This window comes from Rattus norvegicus, chromosome 1 (genome assembly GCF_036323735.1).
Source record: "Rattus norvegicus strain BN/NHsdMcwi chromosome 1, GRCr8, whole genome shotgun sequence".
NCBI classification, from domain to species: Eukaryota; Metazoa; Chordata; class Mammalia; order Rodentia; family Muridae; genus Rattus; species Rattus norvegicus.
Genome location: NC_086019.1, coordinates 249,030,615 through 249,052,445, shown reverse-complemented (window position 1 = coordinate 249,052,445; position 21,831 = coordinate 249,030,615). Strand labels below are relative to the sequence as shown.

Genomic DNA, 21,831 nt, shown 5'->3' with positions numbered 1-21,831 from the left:
CTCCCTCACCTTTAGCTGGGAATCTACTTGTAACTGAATGGGCTTGGGTGCTGTTTTGAGAATTCCAAGGTATCAAGGAAGAAGTTCAAGAGTCACAGATTGGCCCATGGGATAGATTGGGGAAGAAGGGGAAGGATGGAGGGCTCACAGTAGACACTGAACTGAAAAGTAGATATAGAACTAAAAGGACATGTAGGAAATTAAAGAGGAAGAAAGACAGACAATGGGTTGGAGAGATGGCTCAGTGGTTAAGAGCATTGACTGCTCTTCCAGAGGTCCTATGTTCAATTCCCAGCAACCACATGATGGTTCACAACCATCTGTAATGGGATCCAGTGCCCTCTACTAGTATGTCTGAAGACAGCAACAGTGTACTCATCATATACATAAAACTTAAAATAAAAAAAAAAGACAGATGAGACAAGGGGAAAGACTCTGGGGACATAGAATAGAGCTTTCAAGGCAGTCACATTAAGATATGTGATAGACAGGAAGTTAAGCTCCAACACAGAGGCATTAAAGGGTCAATCCAGAGCAAGGTCAGGCTAGAGAGGGAAGAGTAACAATGGTGCCCTGTTTGTCTAGGATCAATGAAGTCCCGTGGACAATTACGGTGACCTTGCATGACCCTGTAGACATAGCTTGGGCCTCCTTTTTACTTAAAGGGTAAAGCCAAAAATGAAAAGAAACAACTTCCCCTCCAAATCTGTGTTTGACCCTGTCTCTATCTCCGTAGCTATGACCTCATCTCCCTGCTTCCTTTTATAGGAAAACTTCTCAAAAGAGCAGACCATGCTTGCTATCTACAATTCTTCCTTCTCATTCCCTCTTGAGCTCGGTGCAGTCAGGATTCTCTTCAAGATCCCAGTGACTGTCATAGCATTAAGTCTTATGGTTACATCTGTCTTTGGGCAACACTGAACACAGTATGGTTCCTTCCTCATCCTGGCATGCTCTTCGCTGACTTCCAGGAAGTCACTCTCCTAGTCCTTACTCTACCTCCTTCGTTCTTTTGTTTCCTGCTCATTTCCCACACCCACTGTCTGCAGCTTTTCTCCACTCCCAGGAGCCCTTCTCATCTGTGGTCTTTTAATCTCTCCTACATGCTGGTCCTTTGCCCAGACTTCTGTCTTGGAGCATAGACTCCTACCAAAACTGCTTGCTCCACATCTCAACTGAAGGATTTAATGAGTGTCTGAGATTTCAACACCTCTGCAACTAAATTCCCCTAAGAATATACATTTTCAAAAGTTGCATCTGTCCCACCCACCCACGCTTTCAGTTAATGGCAATTCTGTCCTGTAGCCAAAGAGACTCAGTCATGCCAAGGACCAGCTTTGAAGCTAATAGCTTTTGTTCTGCTCAAGACAGCTTTCCAGAGTGGTGTTGTTCGTTCTCTCTCTCTCTCTCTCTCTCTCTCTCTCTCTCTCTCTCTCTCTCTCTCTCTCTCTGTGTGTGTGTTCTGCTAGAGACAGCTTTCTCTTGCTATTCTAAAAACTCTCTGCAGATCTCTTGCAGATCAAAATCCCAGCCTTTTATTTACATATCAATTCGATCATTACCCCAGGTTCCCTTTTGATTATCTCATGAATCACCATCCCAAGACCTCACCACTTGATGTGTAGAAGGAGACAGCAAGCACTTTTTTTTTTAACATTGCAAAAGAATTCAGAGATCTGCCTACCTTTGTTAAGCACAGACAATATGCTAGCTGGGTGGGACCCTGCCCTGAAATTACTTTGCCTGGGCCTGGACTTAAACTCCCTCTGTCCCAGGCTGACATTGAACTCAGGAATCTGCCTGTCTTTGTAAAGCACAAGCAAAAGACTGAGCTAGGTGGGATCATGCCCTCTGATCACCATTCCCTAAATCTCTTCATCTCCTTCTTTGGTATCTTTCAGACAAGCTGGCTCATAGTACAGCTGCATCTTCTTTTAGATCTGTGAAATTCCTTATACAATTCATATTGCATCCTTATATTTTGCATAGAAATTGTATATGTATGAACTCATGTTTACAGAGTTCTTTCCCACAGCCTTTAGGGCTGTCCTGAAGGTCTCAGTGTTTACCTTTTGCTGAGACATTAGCCACACCCTCACCTCCTAGGTTTGTACTATCTCTGATTATCATGGAGGGATTAATCTTGACAGAGAGGACATTCCTCAAAGGAAGAACATGAAAATATGTACATAATTATACAAAGAAGTCTTATGCCTACAACAAGCATCAAAACGCACAGAGGCCCATGCTCTGCTGGCTCTATTCCAAGGGCAGGAAGCATGTCATACTCTCCTGGAAATGGCCAAGCCAGACTTAGTGGAATCATCCCTGATAGGTCTGTTGTGCTTTACTTCCTATCCATCAGCAAGTGCTTTAAAATAAAGGCAGAATCTAGGCACTAATGTCCCTGTCCCTGCCCCGGATCCAAGTCAATGATGGCCTTTCACCTGGGTTACTCTGACACAATGATTCTCAACCTCCCTAACACAATGACCCTTTAATACAGTTCATTATGTTGTGGTGAACCCCGGACCATAAAATTATTTTTGTAACTTTGATTTTAATTTCTTAATCACAATGTAAATATCTGTGTTTTCAAATGGTCTTAGGCAACCCTTCCAAGGAGTTGCAACCCATGGGTTGAGAACCACTGCTCTAACAGCTCACTCACAGATCCCCAGCTTTGGTGTCTTGCCTTCTCATCCATCTATTTTCTTTTTTTGGTTTTGCATTTGCATATGTGTATGTATGGAGTTCAAGGCAAGTTCAGGTGTCCTTCCTCAGGAGCTATCTACCTTGGTTTTTGAGACAGGGTCTCTTACTTGAGTAGGCTAGGCTGACCTTCAAGTGAGACAATGACCCACCTGTCTCCATCTATCCAGCTCTGGGATTACAAGCATATGCCACAGCACCTGGCTTTTACATGTGGATTCTGGGGACTGAATTCAAGTCTTCATGCTTGCAAGTCAGTTACTCTATTAACGGACCTACCTGAGCCTTTCCATCTGTTTTCAATACAGTAACCAGGATGTGTGAAAACACACCCTGTGTTATTAATCCTCTATACTCAGCCCTCAGGGCACCCCTCTTTCTCTAGGTTTTCAGATACTTGTCCAGCTGGGCTGTTGTCTTCTCTAACTTCATCTTCCCCTTCTTTCTCCCTTACTCAACCTGAACTCACTGGCCTCCTTGTTGGTTACCAGGCCAATCCTGTTCTCTCCTTTAACCTTTAACTCACTATCTGCCTCACCTGGAATGCTCTCTCTCCAGATAGCTGGATGGACTCCCCCACTCAGCTTCCTTAGGCCTTCACTCAAATCAGTCTTCTGGAGATGGCTTTTCTCATCACTTGCGACTGACATTTGCAGCCCTGTTGCATTTAGCAAAGTCCTAAACTTAGAAATTTAGGGAGCTATGGAACATAGCACCATTGGTCATAACATAGCCTCTCTTTTCTTTTTACAAGAATTTATTTCTTTTTATTTTATGTGCATTGGTGGCTTGCCTGCATGTATATCTGTCAAAGTGCCAGACCCCCAGGAATTGGAGTTATGAGCTGCCATGTGGGTGCTGGGAATTGATCCCAGGTCCTCTGGAAAAAACAGTCAGTGCACTTAACTGTTAGCTATTCTCCAACCCCATGTCTTGTTCGTTCGTTCTTTCTTTTCTTTTCTTTTCTTTTCTTTTCTTTTCTTTTCTCTCTCTCTCTTTCTTTCTTTCTCTTTCTTTCTTCCTCCCTCCCTCCCTCCCTTTCTTTCATTTCTTTCTTGCTCTTTCTCTCTCTCTTACTTTCTTTCCTTTTAAAAAAATATTTGTAAATAAATCCAAGATTACAGAAAAGTTGTAAGAAGAAAATATGTCTATATATCCTTCAGGTGAGCTCACCATTTGCATGCTATTTTTCTCATTGCTATCACTAGAGGCAAAAGTGATTGGAGGAAGAAGAGTGTATTCTGATGGATCAGAGTAAGACAGCCCATCATGATGGGAAAGGCAAGACAGCAGGAGTATGAGTGGCTGCTCACACCATGTCTAGTCAGGAAGCAGAGAGAGATAAGTGATGGTGTTCACCTGGCTTCTCACCCCCACTTCCCCTTTACTGAGCCCTAGATCCTAACCCACGGGATGGAGCACCCATTTGAATTAGATCTTTAGAGGTACTCTCACAGACAAATCTAGAGGTGTGTCTCTTACTGATTCCAAATCCCTTGCACAGCTAAGATTATCCCTTACAATACTGTTAATGAATTGCCTCATTTTTCTTTGTCTCCCAATCCCAACTCAACATATATACTCATGTACACATATTTTTCCTCTTAACTATTTGAGAATATGTTATATATCTTGAATCCCTTTATCCCTAACTATGCCGGTATGTATTTTCTAAGGCTTAGGAATATTCTTTTATCATGACCACAGTCCTATACCAACCAACAAATTAAATATTAATATGATATCTTACTCTACCAGATGTACCTGATTTTGTGTATTTATTCAATACACAAAATAACAGTTTTCACATCCAGTACAAGACAGTGCATTGGCTATCACATGTGGGCTGTCTCTACTCTCTTTAATCTTAATATTTCTGCAGTCTTCTTTGTTTTATGACATTGCTGTTTTGAAGTTCATAGTCATTCCCGCTCCTGTCTTGGTTTGATACGCAGAACTCATTAAAACAAACAAATAAAAACAAAACAAAACAAATGAGACTCTCTCAGTAAATAGCTAGCTGCTGACAGAGACAAAGGAATAGTCTAGACAGTACCAAAGCTTTCTCTTCCTCTTCCTCCTCTTCTTCTCCCTCCTCTTAAAAAAAAAGAAAAAGCTCTCATGTATCTCGTGTATTCCAGGCTGACCATTCTTTTGCTTCCACATCCCAAGGTTTAGAATCAGAAGCTTCTGCTACTGTGCCTGGAACAGTTCTCAGGGAGCTAATGTTTAGCCAAGGTTATGACTATCTTCATAATTCTTTCCTGATCTTGCTTTTTTTTTTCTGTCCTCTTTATCTTTAGACCTCTGTCTGAGTCCTCTCTTCCTACATTCTGGGCTTCATAAGTCATCATATCCAATAGGTAGGTGTTAAAGGTTGAGGCTTAGTGCTAGACTTGAGGACAAGAGCAGATGATCTATGAGTACATTGTTCAATAGACTTGGCTGAGCCTCCTCTCCTTTCTGGAATGTGGAAACAGACCTCAGTACCTGGAGTCAGCATGGTCCCTGTCAGCTGGCCTCTGACTCTAATCCCTCTGAGCTGCAGTGCTGATGTTACCCAAGGAATGGCCACAGACACAAAAGAACAGAGTTTTGGAAGTAACAGAATTCCAAAGCCCACAGAAAGTAGGTAGGTCGCAGCAGAGGGGAAACCACCCTCTAGCAACCCTGACCTCATGGAAACTGCCCTAGTGTCCTCTGTCTGTCCTCAAACGATATAAATAGTCGGCTTCTGTATCAGCTGTGGCCAGAGCAGGCCAGCAGCACAGGCCAACACTGAGAGGAAATGAAGTTGGCTGGGAAAGGACGGATTCACAAAGAGTGGATGGGTGGAATGAGGAGAAGGAAAAAGTCATTGCCTGGTCCCACCGTATGGCCCTTTGGCTCCCTGGCACTCAGAGCCCACCTACCAAAATATCTAACCTGCTCCTTACCCAATACTACTATTCTGGTAATCCCTCCCCACCCCCATTAAGGCCTTCCTTGCTCGTTCTATCTGTTGTCTAGACTGGCCTCTTTTTTTGCTCCTATTTTAAGAGATTAAAAAATTAATTTTAGATTTATTTTTATTGTAGGGGCATGTGTGTGCTTTGTTTACATGTCTGTCTGGTGTTGACAAAGGCCAGGGGAGGTTACTGGATCTCCTGGAACTGGAGTTACAGATGACTGTGAGCTGCCTTGTGGGTGCTGGGAGTTAAAAACTCTGGAAGAGCAAGTGCTCTTAGGCACTAAGTCCTCTCTAAGCTCCCCATGCTTTTGTTCGTACTTAAAAACTTTATACATATACACAGCGTATTTTGATTATATCCATGTTTCACCCCCCTCTAGATCCTCCCAGACACACCACAAGCCACATCCCTCTCCAACAGCCTGGTTCTTTGTTTGTTTTGTTTCATTTTTTTTTTTTTAATTACTCACTGATTCTAGTGGTAGGGCTATCAATCGGAACATGGAGAACTTACCAGGGTACACTTCCCTATCCCAACCACCTTCCAAATGCACAGTTCCTCAGTTAGGGGTGTGGCTTGCTAAGCTCCTCCCCCATCTATGCGGTGATGGGGGGTTGAGCTTGTACACGCCTCTGTGAGTTCATGAGTTCAATTGCTCCTGTTATGACTCTGCCAGTGGGACAGGAAGATCTGGCCATTTTCCCCTCTGTGACAGGAGGACTTGAAGGGTTTTCTAGGACTCTGGTAATTCTGAGTACCTATCCCTTCCTCCGGATTCTATAGCCCGGCTCCTCTGCCTCTCTATTCCTTGGGTTCTAACCTTGGTGAAGTCTATTAGCATATACAAAGTGTCCAGCACACACTCTAGCACAAGAACATGGTTTAATAAATGAGGAACTGCATTATTTGAGTATTGAGTTAGGGCCTGACCCCAAGCACCATCTCTTCCATGGAGAGGCTATCAACGTATGGCTCTGTGTGTGATGACATCTCACATTTAGACTTCTGGAGTGTCTCTAGATAAGATGTGTGTGTGTGTGTGTGTGTGTGTGTGTGTGTGTGTGTGTGTGTGTGTGTGTTTGTCGGTGGCCACAGACATTTTTATACAAGTTAGGAAAAATTGAAAAATGTGGTTCTATTGTTAACTGTGTTTTGTTTTGTTTTGTTTTTTGTTTTATGCTTAATTTTTAAGACAGGGTCTTATGTAGGCTAGGATAAAGCTGATCCTCTTGCTGTCAATCCCCTACCCCCACCAGCTAGGATTACAGGTTTGTACCACCTATACAATATTAATGTACAATATTGTACATTTTTAATGTTACTGGACAATATTAATGTGACCTTTTCTTAAAGTCTTTATGGTCTCTCCCTCCCTTCCTTTTTTTCCTTCCTGCTTTCTTTTTGGTATACGCCTTTCTCAGCCTCAGAAAACAGTACCACTTCTCCAGGTGTGATGATAACCAAAAGACCAGTGGGCCACCCACTTGGGGCCCTTGGGGCTGACTGCTCAATTCTTCCTCTTCTATGCATTGGCAGGCCTCTGACCTGCCAACTCATAGGTTCACACCCTCCCCAGTCCCGAAGGTACACCAGCCAGGTCAGCTTCTCTGGTGTCCTTATGGCTAGAGGTGCCACGGAGCACGCTCTAAGCTACTGAAATCTGAGAGGCACCTCATACTGAGCTGCCACTTCAAGGTTCCCTCCTAGGAAGAACAGGAAGCAGAAGAAAAGTCTGTCTGCCAAGCTTGTCTGCAGCGGTGTTAGAGGACTAGTGGAGCGCAGGGCATCCGCAAGGGACACGCAAAGCTAAGAGCAGAGCTGACTTGAATGGGTTAGGATCTGTGGGCAAACTGTGTTTGTTGCAAGGCTCAGAGTTTACGTTTACATTTCGGTTCTTTTCACGGAAGAGTTGCAAGCCCCTAAGATGTCATTTGACCAGGTCCCTGAGCAGGTACTGGCACTTGTAGCCGGCACCCAGGGACTCTGAGTTCAGAGTTTTCATGAATTCTGTCGCTGCCCTGATGACACCAGCCTCGATTAGGTCTTAGAGGACTCTAGGTCTAGCTCCTCCCACTCCTTGACTGGAAGAACAGCCTGGCGGGAGGAGATCCCGCAAAAGCCTCAGAGCTCCTGGTTTGGTCACAACCAGCGTGGCCTTAGCCAAGTTCCATGGGCAAGTCCAGAACTTGTGTAAAGTAAGTGACAATACCTAGATTGGAACCTAGAACAGCCCTCCACACCCTCCTACTTAACTGAGATTGGGTTTCTTGATTCAGTACTTTCCCCAACGCCTGAGCCTGGGCGTGGCCAGATCAGCAGAGGCCAGAGGAGGAATCTCCGAAAGCCTTAGCAGGCAGCCCAATCTGCTTCGGAAAAAGTTGAGGGTGGGTAGATCTACTGTGCTCCCTCCCCCGACTCAGCTTCTCTGGGCATTATCTCTTGGCCCTCTTCTTCCCCCTCATTCCATTCCTCCCGCAGTCTCCTCTCTTTTCTCAATACCCAGATGTTTGTTGAAGGGTGTTTAGGACAACAAACTCTATGGAATGCATTACAATAACAAGGCGAACTGAAGTTCAGGGGTTGTTTAAGGTCATTTGACCCAAACGGGGCAGGAGTCAAGCTAGGGTTTGAGAGAACTGTTAATTGTGGATGAATGAGTAAGGCAGCTGGCTAGCGTTTTCTGAATATCTGTCTTCTGCTTAGCACTAGGTACTTAAGAGGGGAAGGGGAGATCAGATAATGAGGTCCCCATCCTAAGAAAGACTACCGTTTGTTCTATATCCTAGGAGCAGAAGACATTTGGTTGACCCTGAAAGCTTCATCATCCACTTTAGAAATTCTCTCTAGTGCAAAGTTATCTTTTAAACTTTCTTGTAGGTCCCCCCCCCAGCTAGATATAGCTTTTTTTTTAAATAAAAGCCATGATATATAAATAATTTTGGTCTATTCATTTTACATATTTTAAACTTTTTTTGGAGGATCGAACCTAAGACCTCCTGCACATCGGGGAAACAGCACTGTAGAACCACAGCCACTCTTGACATAGTTTGAAAAACACTTTCTCCGAGTCTTCGGGGGCTGTCATTTTCTCACTTTTTCTTCACATGGCCATAATACACTTAGCCTCCCTTTTTGGTGTTTGTTACTTATTTGAGCTGTTGGCTATAAGTAGCTATATGCACAGGTCTTTCCTTTTTTACAAGAGAATAGGTCTTATTCTATAGGCTTGAACCACTGAGGATATTTAATAACAAGGCAAACAGGGACGGCCCTCATAGATAGTCCATAGTACACCCTCTCCCTGAATCTGCATACAAACAGAGCTGTGTGCAGTAAAAACTTACCAATGACACCTACAGTGCAACAGGTTCATGCTAGCAGGAAACCCAGGGTGACTAAGAGGCAGGTCTTGCCCTGGGGGAGCCCAGGATCTGTGATCTTCCAACTTTTTCTCATTAGGACCCAAAATAATTGAGACTGCTAAATGGGTGACATTTGTTGATGCCACCAAATTCTGCAGAGACATAAAGCACTTGTGTCCTTTTTAAAAGAAAATTTAAAACATTGGTTATTGACTGAAGTTATTCTTATATGTAAACATGGTCATACGGAGCCAGGCATGGTGGCTTTTGCCTAAAATCCTAGCTCTTGGGAGGCCAGGGGCAGGCAAATCTCTGCAAGTTCAAGGTTAGCATCGCAATACAGTGAAACCCTGTGTGAAACCTAAAACCACATGGGTCGGGGAGATGAATCCACTGGGTACATTTAGGCCTTTGTCATCATATCTGATCACTGAGTGTGAACTCCGAAACCTACAAGGTGGAAGGAGAGAACTGACTTCCATAAACTGTTCTCTGACTTTCACAGGCGTGATTACACACACACACACACACACACACACACACACACACACAAATGTAAAAATCATAATAAATTGCTATTTGAGTTGTCGATTTGAGTTTCTTTTTTATTGGATATTTCTTTATTTACATTTCAAATGTTATTCCCGTTCCCCGTTTCCTGTCCATAAGCCCCCTGTCCCCTCTCCCTCCCCTTCTTCTATATGATTTGTGCAATTAATGTTCAGTTGGGATGAAGACAGAATTCCCAACAATTTCTGAAGTGTGCCAAGGCGCATTCCTGTCGTTCTGTGCTGTGCCAGGATGCAAAGTGGCGATCTTGGCACTGACAATTATAAAATCAAAATAGCGATCAACTCTGAAAAACGGTGAAGCTACTCTTATGTCCTGTCATATCCAATATTCAGTCAGGGCTTAATTCTTTATGTCAAAATAAGGATAAACACGTCTAACGCATAGGTAGCAGGTAAATTTGCTTTTGTCATTAAGAAATAGTAGAATTGTGTGTTTACCAAAGAATAGTTTTAAAAAGATTTTTTTGGCATATGTTCATGTGTGTGTGTGTTTATGCATATGCACGAATATGTATATGGAGCTGAGAGGACAACCTTGGTGTCATTCCTTAGGCATCTTCCACCTTTTGTCTGAGACAGGGTCTCTCATTGGCCTAGAACTTTACTAAGCAAACTGAACCAGCTGACCTGGTGACCTCTGATCCTGCAGTGACTGGAATTTCAGATGCCTGGTGCCTTAGCTCAGCCTTCCACAGGAGTTCTGGGGGTCAAATCCAGGTTCCTGCCCATTTAAGTCAAACACCTTAGTGACGGAGTCATTGCCCTAATTCTTTAAAATAAACGGACTTATGTATTTATTTATTTATTTATTTATTTATCTTTTTAGTACATGTTTGGTATGTTCATCTATTTTACATATACTTGGGGGAAAATTTTTTCTGGGTGAAAAGGAGTTAAAAATGGGAAAAGTTTAAGAAGATCTGGTCTAGAAAACAATGAACTTGATTTCTCAAAATAAGCAAACCATTCCCAGACACTGGCCTTTGTGCTGGGTAAGGGACAAGATGATCCTTTCACATGCAAATCTGTGCAGACATCCGCAAAAGATTGGCCAGGATGACGTGAACTGCTGCACACTTTACAAATCCGTTCAACCTGGGTCCAGCTTCCCGAATGAATGGGAACCAGGCAAATCGTGCTGTCCAGAGTGGGTCAGTGGTCCTAAGGTTGGCTAACTTATTACGGCCATCAAGAGATTATTTCTGGCGCGCGCGCGGGGGGGGGGGGGTCACAGCAGAGAGCTGTTAGCAAGATAAAAACCCTTCTGGTCCCGGAACTAGTGCTTAGGAATGTGGGTAGGACAAACTAGTAAGTAAACTGTAGACTACACCGTGAGAGGCCCAGAATGAAGGCAGCAGAAGTTAAAGGGAGGTCTACGGAGGAGGTTTAAATGACTCTCAGAAATGGCCTTATCAAGAAGATATCTGCAAAAAAGCCTTGGGTTATCTGGGGGAAGGGTATGCTTGGTGGCAAGGCTCTGAGTAGGAGATCTGTGAGGCCAAAGTTGGAGACAGATTACAGCAGATTCAAATCATTCTTGGAGTGGCCTTAGAGGCATTTAAGGGGTTGGGTTTTTTTTACTCAGGGTGAAGAAGTTCTCAGTGGACAGCATAAGCTGTGGTTTAGTCAGGTTTGAGAACTTATTTGGGGGCAGCTCACAGAAGAAACCGTTAGGTAGCTTAGAATTCTGGAATTTCCATTCACTACTTTCCCGGCTTTGGTCCACCCCGGATTTCATGATGGAACTCTTGGAAATGTCAGAACCTCCCTCCCTCCAATTTCAACTCCAGTCTGGAGGAAAGGTTTCTAGGAACTTCGTAGAGCCTAATTATAACCCCCCTCTCGCTCGTTGTGGTCTCATTAGCATTGGAAAACTTCCAGGGTGGCCCAAGGAGCCTTGGGGAATGATTCAGTAGCAAGCCGGAGTTGTTGCATAGCCTTAGGGGTGCTTTTTAACCTCCGGCAGCCAGGATGACTTTATCTCTAAATGAGACTAGGAAGCCTTTCTAATTGCGTCAGGTGAGATCACTAAAAAGCACCTCCCAAACGTCTCTACGGTTTCCAAAATTGCAAACGGCTCTGACCTCAACCCTTTTCTACTTTTGGCAAAGCACACCGCGTCCGTTTGTAGAGTCCACTGTAGGTGGGGACAAGGCTTAGGTCTCATCTAGCTTTCGTGCCCGGCTGGGAGCAGCAGGAAGGCTGTGGGTAGGGCGGGAGGAGGTGCGGGAGGAGGTTCGGGGCTGCTGGGCGGAGTTGTAGAGCCTGACTCCTGATCAGAGTCTAGCGAGGTCCTGCGGGCCCGCTGGGAGCGGAGGCGCGGGCCGGGCGGGGCTGCAGCGACACGACCAGGGCGGATCTGTCCCCGCCCTCGCTCGCGACCCCGCCCGTCCCAGGATCTCCCAACTCGCGCTGCGCGCTCTTTCTCCGACAGCTGCTCCGGGAGCCCTGCGCGCCGTGGTGTTCTGTGCCTTGCCGGTCTGTTCCCTCCGATTGTGCCTAGCAATGACCACCCAGCAGATTGTTCTCCAGGGCCCGGGACCCTGGGGTTTCCGACTCGTGGGCGGCAAGGACTTTGAGCAACCTCTCGCCATTTCCCGGGTAAGAGCGTCTTGGGACGCGCGTGGGAACCGGGTGGTTTCGTAGGGTGGCGGTGCGCTGGGTCCCGAGGGAAGACGGGGAGGCTGGAACTCGGAGGGGATCGCGGTGGGGCGCATCCAGGTGCGCTCTGAGCCGAGCACTCTATGCCATCCGCCATCCCTTCCCAACCGCCGCGCTCCGGGGCAAGCGGGCTCGGTGCGCGCCGAGTCAAGGCCAAAGGCAGTTTTCTTTCTGCGCCCCGGAAGCGAGGCGCGGCGCGGCAAGCAGACAAGCAGACAAGCTTTGTGCCTGGGCGTGGAGACCTGGGGCTCAGCAGACTCTGCGCTGGGAGTTAGCACGCCTTGCTCTTTACAGTGGAAGAGTTGGGGAGAGCTGATCGGAAGCAACAGAAAGTCCTGCAAGGTGAATAGGAGTACGAAGAGTTTCCCTGGAAGGCGAAAGGGATTCATTTAGCTAACAACTGAAGCAATTTTACACTCTTCGGATTTGATCTGTGGCTGGCTCTCAGCTCCGTGAAACACTGGAGTTGGGAAATAACCCCAGATAAAACTCAGTCGTCTTGCCTAAGGTGGTTAGATCACCTTTTTGCCCTCCAGCTTATCGGTGATAAGCCCATTTCCTTTTGGGGAAGAGTACCAGCGGTGTGTGGTGGTGATATCTGAAAACTTCTTAGCTGGGTCTCACCTCTGGGAGAGGCAGCGGCTCAATCTCAGACTGCTAGACCTGTCACCCATGACTGAAATGCAACCCCTTGTTAGACTCAGGCTCAGTATTTGGAGGTCCACCCTTTGGCCATGTGAGCTGGGCCAAACACAAGGAATGTGTTTCAGTGAGAGTCAACATTTTTAGATTTTTTTTAGCCCCTTTAGATATAAGGTAGGTGTGTGTGTGTGTGTGTGTGTGTGTGTGTGTGTGTGTGTGTGTGTGTGTGACTCGCGCTGCACGCTGGGGTCAGGGGTGTTACTAAATATCCTTTAATTAAGGAGAGACAATGCCTGGTCCAGAGGGACCACATTCCATTCTTTGGTACATTTGTGTGCCGAAGCTGACCTTAAACTTGCTCCCCCAGTCTTGTAAATGTGTTTTGTTCCCCTCGGAGGGGTTCTGGGTGGGAAATGGAAGTGAAAGATCCCAATGGGTCCTTTTGACTTATGGCTACGCCTCCATCAGCTGAAGGACTTAGGTGGGAGCTGTGGAAGCATCTCGACCCTTCTTGGCTTTTCTGCCAACCACGGTGCCTGTCACTCAATCAGGCTTCCTTACAGGTGGGCCTGGCCTAGGAAGGGGTTCTTTGACCATCGGACTCCAAAAGAGCAGGCAGCCCAGTGTTAAGTCTTCCACTTGCCCATCTTGTCTTCTAGAGATTTCTTTGTTATTGTTATAGAAGATGTGAGCTGTTTTCCCATACCCCAGCCAAATTTTCAAGCATGGGATCTGTGCTTTAATCAATATGGGCCTCTTACTCTAAGCCTAGCCCAGGACTACACCCGATTGTGCCTGCCTAGTGTATCCTGGCAGACAGACTACAAATGCTTGCCCGTGGAGGGCACTGCCTCTGCACATTTAGAGTTCGTTACCTCATAGTCTAGTTGTTCTTCCTCTTTGTGTCTATAATTAACCTGTCAACTTTCTCCACTTCTGAGAAACTTTCTTTTTATGCAGGGGAGGATGGATTGGCAGTCTGTTGAAAGGATAGTCGTGGCTTGTCATTTTGGCTGCTTCTAAAATGTCTTAATGCCAACTGGGAGTATAGCTCAGTGTTGCACTGGACAAGGTGTAGAAATGAAGATGGTATGGAGTGGAAAACACATTGCTTTGGACCTTCCTGAATTAATTAGTCAATCAATTAATTAATTTTACTCTTTTTTTCCTTTCTTTTTTCTTTTCTTTCTTTCTTTCTTTCTTTCTTTCTCCATTTCTTTCTTTTTTGTTTTAGATAGCATCTCATGTGTCTCAAAATGGCTTTTAACTCTGTATATAGCCAAGGCTGACTTTGAACTTCTGATCCTCCTGTCTCGTCTCCTGAGGATTGAATCCAGACATTGTGTGTGGTAGGCAAACCTTCTACCAATTGAGCTACATCCCTAGCACCTGATTAGTGTATTTTTTTAATACTCCACCATCATGTTGAATGAACAGACATCTCTCTGCCCGTGCAAACTCCTCAGACCTGAGAGGAAACAGCTCCTGAGGGAAGCCCATTTTCATTATGACTTTGGCAAGCATTTTAATCAAAAAGTGAAAGTGACTCAGAGACACTGGGACTCAGTCTCACTTGTGATACCTGCTATAATTTACCTTCACCTTACGACTTAGGGATGAGAAAGTGGTTGTCAGGGAGCGACTGTGGCCTGGGTGGTCTAGGAGCTGGTGCTGCCTGGAGTCAAGTTCTCATCCAAGCTGCACCGAAGGTGAGGACCCAAGAGTGTATATTTTTAAATCACTGCGGTAGGGTAATGGCACCCTTGGCTACCTGCTGAAGAATGCAGAGTGCTCCGTAAACAGTGAACAATGGTGAGGTGTGAGCCTTGGTAAAGAGCTCTGCCTGCCTCTGGGCTGCTGTGTGCTCCATTTATCCTCCTGGACAGATAGAGTTTGCTAGCATGGTTTTGTGTGTAAGTAGACTTTCAGTCTCCACACCAAAGCAAGCCATAAAATTAGGCAGGTAGAGGAGTGCCTCTTATTTAAATAGCCATGTTTGCTTTCCCTTGCATGGATTTTTCTGGTATCAGCACCAGGCTTTCGTGAAAGCGCTAAAGCAGAATAGAAGAACTCCGTACTTGAGGGGCTTGGAGATACTTTTTCCCCAGATGCTGTCTCAGTCAGGACTTCTGTTCCTGCACACACATCACGACCAAGAAGCAAGTTGGGGAGGAAAGGGTTTACTCAGTTTCCACACTGCTGTTCATCACCAAAGGAAGTCAGGACTGGAACTCAAGCAGGTCAGGAAGCAGGAGCTGATGCAGAGGCCATGGAGGGATGTTACTTACTGGCTTGCTTCCCCTGGCTTGTTTAGGTTGCTCTCCTGTAGAACCCAAGACCACCAGCCCAGGGACAGCACCACCCACAATGGGCTAGGCCTTCCCATGACAGCTGGGTCTCGTGGAGGCGTTTCCTCAACTGAGACTCCTTTCTCTGTGATAACTTCAGCCTGTGTCAAGTTGACACACAGAACCAGCCAGCACAATGCGTGTTCACTGATTATAAAATGAACACCTGTACTGTCACACCCTGATCAGGGCATCTGATGGCGGTGCATGGAAGCCTGGTAATCACTCTGTGTTTTTCTTCATAGTTTTACTGACCAAATAGATATCCTAAGCACTGGATGCTGAATTTTGCCTTTTTAAAAACACAGAGCACTTTATATGCATTGCATGTGTGGTTTCTAGTGCCCCTTTGTGGTTTCATCTATGTTACTGTGAGAAATTTAAGACTCACAGCCCACATTTCTAATTATAAATGGACATAAAGAAGTTTTTTTCCCATTTAATATCTCATTTAAAGGCTCCTATCTTTGAGTCCCTGGTGTTCCATCAACTTAAGATTTCGCTGCTTCCTGAAGTATTTTTCTGCACTGTGTGTGTGTGTGAGTGTGTGTGTGTGTATGTGTGTGTGTGTGTGTGTGAGAGAGAGAGAGAGAGACAGAGAGAGAGAGAGACAGAGAGAGAGACAGAGACAGAGACAGAGAAATTTCCCTCCTCTTACAATTTTTTATTTCCTCTAGTAGCTTTCAAGGGAAACCTTCAGAGAATCCACACCCATGCTGAAATTGCTGGCTGCTGTGCCCTGTTGACTGTTTTTCTCTCAGGCAACTGACCAAAGACAGGAAGAGGTGGGGCCAAAGATAAGGGGTGCTCACAGTTGGAGCTGCCACTTATATGCCCCTTGAATCCTGGGGAACCCTTTGCTGAGAGCCTGTGGTTTTATAGTAAGTGCTTGTGTCCTTTGTCCAAGGACCCCATGGGGATGCTTAGTAATGGTTACTCTGTAGCCTGAAGGTCTTTTCTGATTTTCAAGAGGGTTATTTCCAGATTCAAGTAGATATTTACATCATGTCATAAAGTTGGAAGAGCAGGGCTCATCAGTCAGGTTATAAAAAGGAAGACAAGTCTAAAACTGCCCGGTGTGTATTAAAGGCCGGGAGCTGCGTGCCTGCATTGTGTGCAGTAAATCACCTCAGAAACCTTAGCCAATCAAGGCTGGGAGAAGGGAGGCAGATGAATCCAAGGGAGTGGCCTGAGGTGGAAGCTTGAGTCTCTCTTCCCCAGTCTCTAGGATACTGGGTTAATTTTCTTTTTAAAAATTAGTTCTGATTATTTCTTTAATTTTAAGATTTGTTTTATTTATTGATTGATTGATTGATTATATAGTCTGCTACAAGTATGTTTGTGCACTATGTGTACCTTGTACGTGTAAAGGTCAGAAGAGGGTGTTGGATTCCCTGGAACTGGAGTTACAGGTGTTCGTGAGGGGTTATGTGGGTACTGGGAGCTAAACCCAGGTCCTCTGTAAGAGCAATAAATATTCCCAACCACTGAGCCAACTCTCCAGCTCCGTGATGGTTAATTTTATTGAAGAATAAAATAAGGACAATAGCTCTCAAGATGCTCTGTCTGGGAGGTACTCTCTAACTGGGAAAGTCACCCAGTGTGTGTGTGTGTGTGTGTGTGTGTGTGTGTGTGTAGGTTGGGGGGGGTGAGAGGGTGGGGCCAGGCTCAGGCTGACTTCCAAGCTACCTACTATCCCCCAAGCCATGCCAAGTTAATGTTCTGGGTGTTCTGTGGAGGAGAGCAAGGCTGGTTGATATCATTTACTTTGTGTATAGCGGGGAAAGTTGAAGTGCCCTCAGGTTGGGTAATTTGTTTTCATTTACATTAAAAAAAAGTTGACTCAACTAGGCTTGTTAACTTCCTTGTAACAGAGTGATTAAGGTTATGAATGCTCAAAAGCGCTTATCTTATAAAATTAATTTTCCGAGCGCGGCCTATTTCTAATGGGTCTCCGAGAACAAACTGAGGAAGGAGAAGCCAAAAGGATGGGACCTGGTACTGTGCTCAGTGTAGGAATCCAAGCAGGGCTCTTGTCCCAGGAGCTTGGTAGGTGACCCTGTGACCCCAGTGCAAGTCTTGTTTGTTCTCTGTAAAGATGATGAGATGATAAATGACTCAGTGGTTAAGAGCACACGCTGCTCATTAAGAGTACCCACGTCAGGTGGTTCACAGTCGCTCCAGCTCCAGGAGAACACTCTCTTCCGGCCTCTTCAGAGAGCAGCACACACTTGGGGGAGGAGGCAGATATAAATTAAAAAAAAAAAAAGATGATTAGCAAGTAAATCAGCTGTATTTGTATCTACCTGAATAACAGAGCCCAGCATCTCCCATAGCATTATTTGTGCCTTCAACTATGTAAGAAAATGTACTATAAATTCCAGGGGTATTTTCAGATGGACTTGTGTTGCTAATCATAAAGCATATATATCTGTATCTATAAAAAATTCACATGGGAAATATTTATTTTATCTAATCAGAATATTTATACAGTAGGCCTTTTTATATGAAAGACACTACTCTAAATATCTTCTAGTAATCTTCATGAATACCTAGTGAGGTAGGTACATCGAAGAGTTTCATTTTACAGAGAAGTGAAGCATGGAAATATTACTCACCTGTGTCATACAGCATAGCTAGGCCCGCTATGTGCTCCCAGGGCCTCTGCTCTCAAAGTCAAATATTCTAATAGCTTCTAATACGTCATGCTCTGCTAAGCACATACTTGCGTTACCCTCCTGCATACCCTCTATAACCCATGACCACCCGGAGTACAGGACTAAGCGCGTTGCCAAGGAGGCTGCCAGGCAACCTTGGTCGATGTTCTGCTTTCTGATAAGCCACACAGTGAATATTGTCTTGCCAACAGTGTTTTTCAATGCAGGACTCCAGGAAAACCTAATGCTGGTCCAAGTGTCAGTGTCAGAGATAATGACCCTCCTGGGCTTCTTACCTCAGAACCCCTTGCACCTTGAGCTTTGGCTGAGGTACCTGTGTCATTGCCCTTTAGCTCAGTGCAGCCTGGGAAGGAGCTTTGCTTTTCCTTGATCCTTCAGAAAGCCTGAGGCCGCAGCCTCTCCTGGCAGAGGTTTTGTAAATTCTGGGGTCCTAAACCCTTGGGGGACACAGAATGGAAGGGCAGAGGAGCTAAGGACTGGTTAGAGATAGGCTTGTCTGGGGACAATTTATGGCAAATGGGCATAACTAGGTATATCCATGTCGTTGAGCCAAGTTCAAAATCAGTGTACCTATGTGGCAGTTGGAATAAGAATGGTCCTCCCCCCCAGGCTTATATGTCTGAATGCTTAGTTACCTGGGGATGGTATTATTTTATTATTTGAGAAGGATTAGGAAGGTGTGGCCTTTTTGGAAAAAGTGTGTCACTGGGGATAGATAGACTTGGAAGTTTCAAAACCCTGTGCAGGACCAGTCTCTCTCTCTCTCTCTCTCTCTCTCTCTCTCTCTCTCTCTCTCTCTCTGCTTTTTGGATCAGGTTGTAGCTCTCAACATTGCTCTAGCACCACAGGTGCCATCATGCCAGACTAAACAGACCTGAAACTGTAAGCAAGCCCTCGACTAAACGCTTCCTTTGATAAGAGTTGCCTTCGTCATGGTGTCTCTGCACATCAGTGGGACAGTGACTAAGACGACTGACAATAGCCTGACACAAAAGAGCTAGCAATTTCTGTGTGGCTTGAGCACTCTTATGGTGAATGGAGTGGACACTCACTCATCAATCACAAGGTTTGTGGGGTACAGCGCACTCCTTCCATTGTATTGTGCCACCGTAGGCACGAGAAACAACACACTGATCTCGTGAGAGGCCAGCTTCTGAGTAGAGTTTCATTTTCATAGATGTGGTATCGAGTTAATTAGCATATATAAGGTAAGATAGTAAGGACACAGATATGACTCCTGTAAGATAGCAGTGCCTAAATATACATTCGTGGATTGAGTTCAGATGATGACTCGCATTATTAAAAGTATTATAAAAGTACACATACTTCTAAAGCTAAAATGCCTACTATAACCCTGCAATTCTGGTTAAACAGAAGCTAATCCATGTGAGTGTCCAGAGACCTGCTTGAGAACTCCCTACAGCACATTTTCCAGTAGCCTCGAGTTACAAAAAAAGTTCCACTTATTTTGTACGTAGGAGGGTTTTGTCTCCATGTACATATGTGCAACACGTGTATGCCTGGCACCCACTGAGTTCAGGAAAGGATGTTGAACTGAGCTTGGGTCCCTCTGCAAGAGCAGCAAGCGCTCCTAACTTCTGAGCTGCTCTCCCGCCCCAGTAATCCTAATTTTTAAAAGTAATTCAGATGACTGTTACCAACGACAACGATGTGAAGTCAAATGCTGATGGAGCCACATGACCTAAAAACCCCACAACGGGGTTGGCAAGGTAAAGCGGGGCACAGGTCCAAAGTGAAAGTCTTGGATGTCAGAATCGGGGCAAACCTTCGCAGAAAGGTTTGTGTCGTGAGATTTGAAGGTTCGGTTCCTTTATTGGGTGCTATGTGTCCATTGGTAAGTCTTTTTGGGGGTTGGGGGGGAGTCATTAGTCATTATGGCGATGGTTTGTGTTCTTGTCTGTGTGCACGTTATACTTCATAAGTGTCTGTGTGGTTGCCATGAAAGATGAAGAAGCCGGGCATGGGGGGCTCAGGAGGCTGAGGCACAATTGCTGCAAGTTTAAAACCTTGCGTGATCTAGTAGTAAGTTCCAGTTTAGGCCAAGATGTAAATGTGAGGACCTCTCTGATGAAAAGCGAGGAAACAGCCCCAAATCCATCAAAGCAAAAGGTCAAATGGACAAGGACGGGAGGGCAAAGGTAAATCTTTTCCCAGTGTACTTCATGGAGACAAACACTGTTAGCGTCCGGTTATAAAAACTTCCCAGCCTGCTTTTCGTGTAAGCTACATTTTCAGAGTTAATTAGTTAATCTCATGGTGGATTATGTAGACTTTATTTTTCCGTATTTTCCATCATAATTTTGTTACAGCAAATGAGGAGTTAAAGGCAGCTTGGGATCCTGGGGAAATGTATTTTCTGGCTCCAGCTGGATGGAGGTTCAAACCCTGGTCTTGTCCACTCCTTACATGTGTGTCAGCGACAGGTCAGCCCCTGAAAACTCACCAGCTGTTCACCAGATGTTTCCAAAGTGGGAATAATAGTATTTAGTTCCAAAGGTTATTGCAAGGACGGAGCTTAGCATGCTGGGAAAGTAGTAAGTATCTGTGGGACCATGAGAGGTAGCTTGATCCCCAGTTGAGCTAAGGCCTAAAGCCCTAGAATCCCTGAGTCACTTTGCCTGTTCCCTGGCACCAGGTCGCTACCACTAGCTGCAGTCCCCCATAGATTTATGGCCATCAGTCATATAAGGGCAATGCCCCAAGCCCCTTCACATGTAGAGGACATGACCTGTGGTCACATAGGCTCAAGACAGATCTCCATTTTAATGAGGTACCCAAAAGCCTGGGAGCTTAATCAATACGCTTTCCTTCCCAGACATTCCTTTCTACAAAAGGTATTTAATCTCAGGCCCACCCTAAGAAGCAGTGTATGGCTTTGCTCATCCACTTTCCGACATGACAAAAAAATGACTTAGAACCATGGACTGCCTCTTCTCATCGGGATCCACCATGGGGAGCTGTGGAAAAGGCCTTTGCCTACAGAGCTACTGTCTAATCTCCCATAGAAGACCTCTCTACACTCCCAACCATGGCCACAACCAAGCCAAGTTCAAGCCTCAAGCTAGCAAGACTTTTGACTCTCCCTGTGGGACCAGCTGGCCCTCTCTCCACCTCCTTGGCCCTAGGCTAGATCCAGCCCATGCCTCCAAGCCAGCTTCCACTGTCCTACACCTCAGATTGCACTTCCCCACCCTCAGCGGTGTCCTAGGCCTTCCCTACACCTACCTAGCAACAGTGTGGGATAAGCCCTGGGTTCTGCCTCTCTGTGACGGAGCAGATGCAGGACCCCAAAACCCTAGCATCAGGATAGGGTATACTGTTAAAGAAGTTCCTTTCCCTTCCTCCCTCCCTCCCTCCCTCCCTCCCTCCCTCCCTCCCTCCCTCCCTCCCTCCCTCCCTTCCTCCCTCCCTCCCTTCCTCCCTCCCTCCCTCCCTCCCACCCTCCCTCCCCCCCCTCCCTTCCTACCTGTATGTGAGTGCTCTGTTTGTATGCCGGAAGAGGACATCAGATCACATTAGAGATGGTTGCCAACCATGTAGTTGCAGGGCCTCTGGAAGAGCAGCCACTGCTCTTAGCTAAGTCAACTCTCCAGCCCTCTGTTAAAGAAGGTTTAATAGTAGCTACTATTTTTTTTAAAGTAATTGAAATGTTTTTCCTTTCAAATATGGGTATTTCCCCCATGTGTACTTGCACCACATGTGTGTCTGGTGCTCCTGGATCTCCTAGAACTGGAGATCCATAAGGTTGTAAACTGCTGTATGGGCGCTGGGAATCTAACCCTGGTCCTCTGGAAGAACAGCCGGTGCTGTTATCCATTGAGCCATCTCTTTATTTTGGTTTTAAGTGTGTGTGTGTGTGTGTGTGTGTGTGTGTGTGTGTGTGT

The 21,831-nt window shown here is 45.5% G+C and overlaps 1 protein-coding gene across 1 annotated transcript in view; it reads left to right on the top strand.

Moving 5' to 3' along the window:
* The first annotated feature begins 12,036 nt into the window (after positions 1-12,036).
* Positions 12,037-21,831, top strand: part of Pdlim1 (PDZ and LIM domain 1) — a 48,592-nt gene continuing 38,797 nt past the window's right edge. Inside the window, 1 exon segment of the mRNA NM_017365.2 lies at positions 12,037-12,198. Coding sequence (NP_059061.1) covers positions 12,103-12,198 — 96 coding nt within the window. The 5' untranslated portion in view covers positions 12,037-12,102.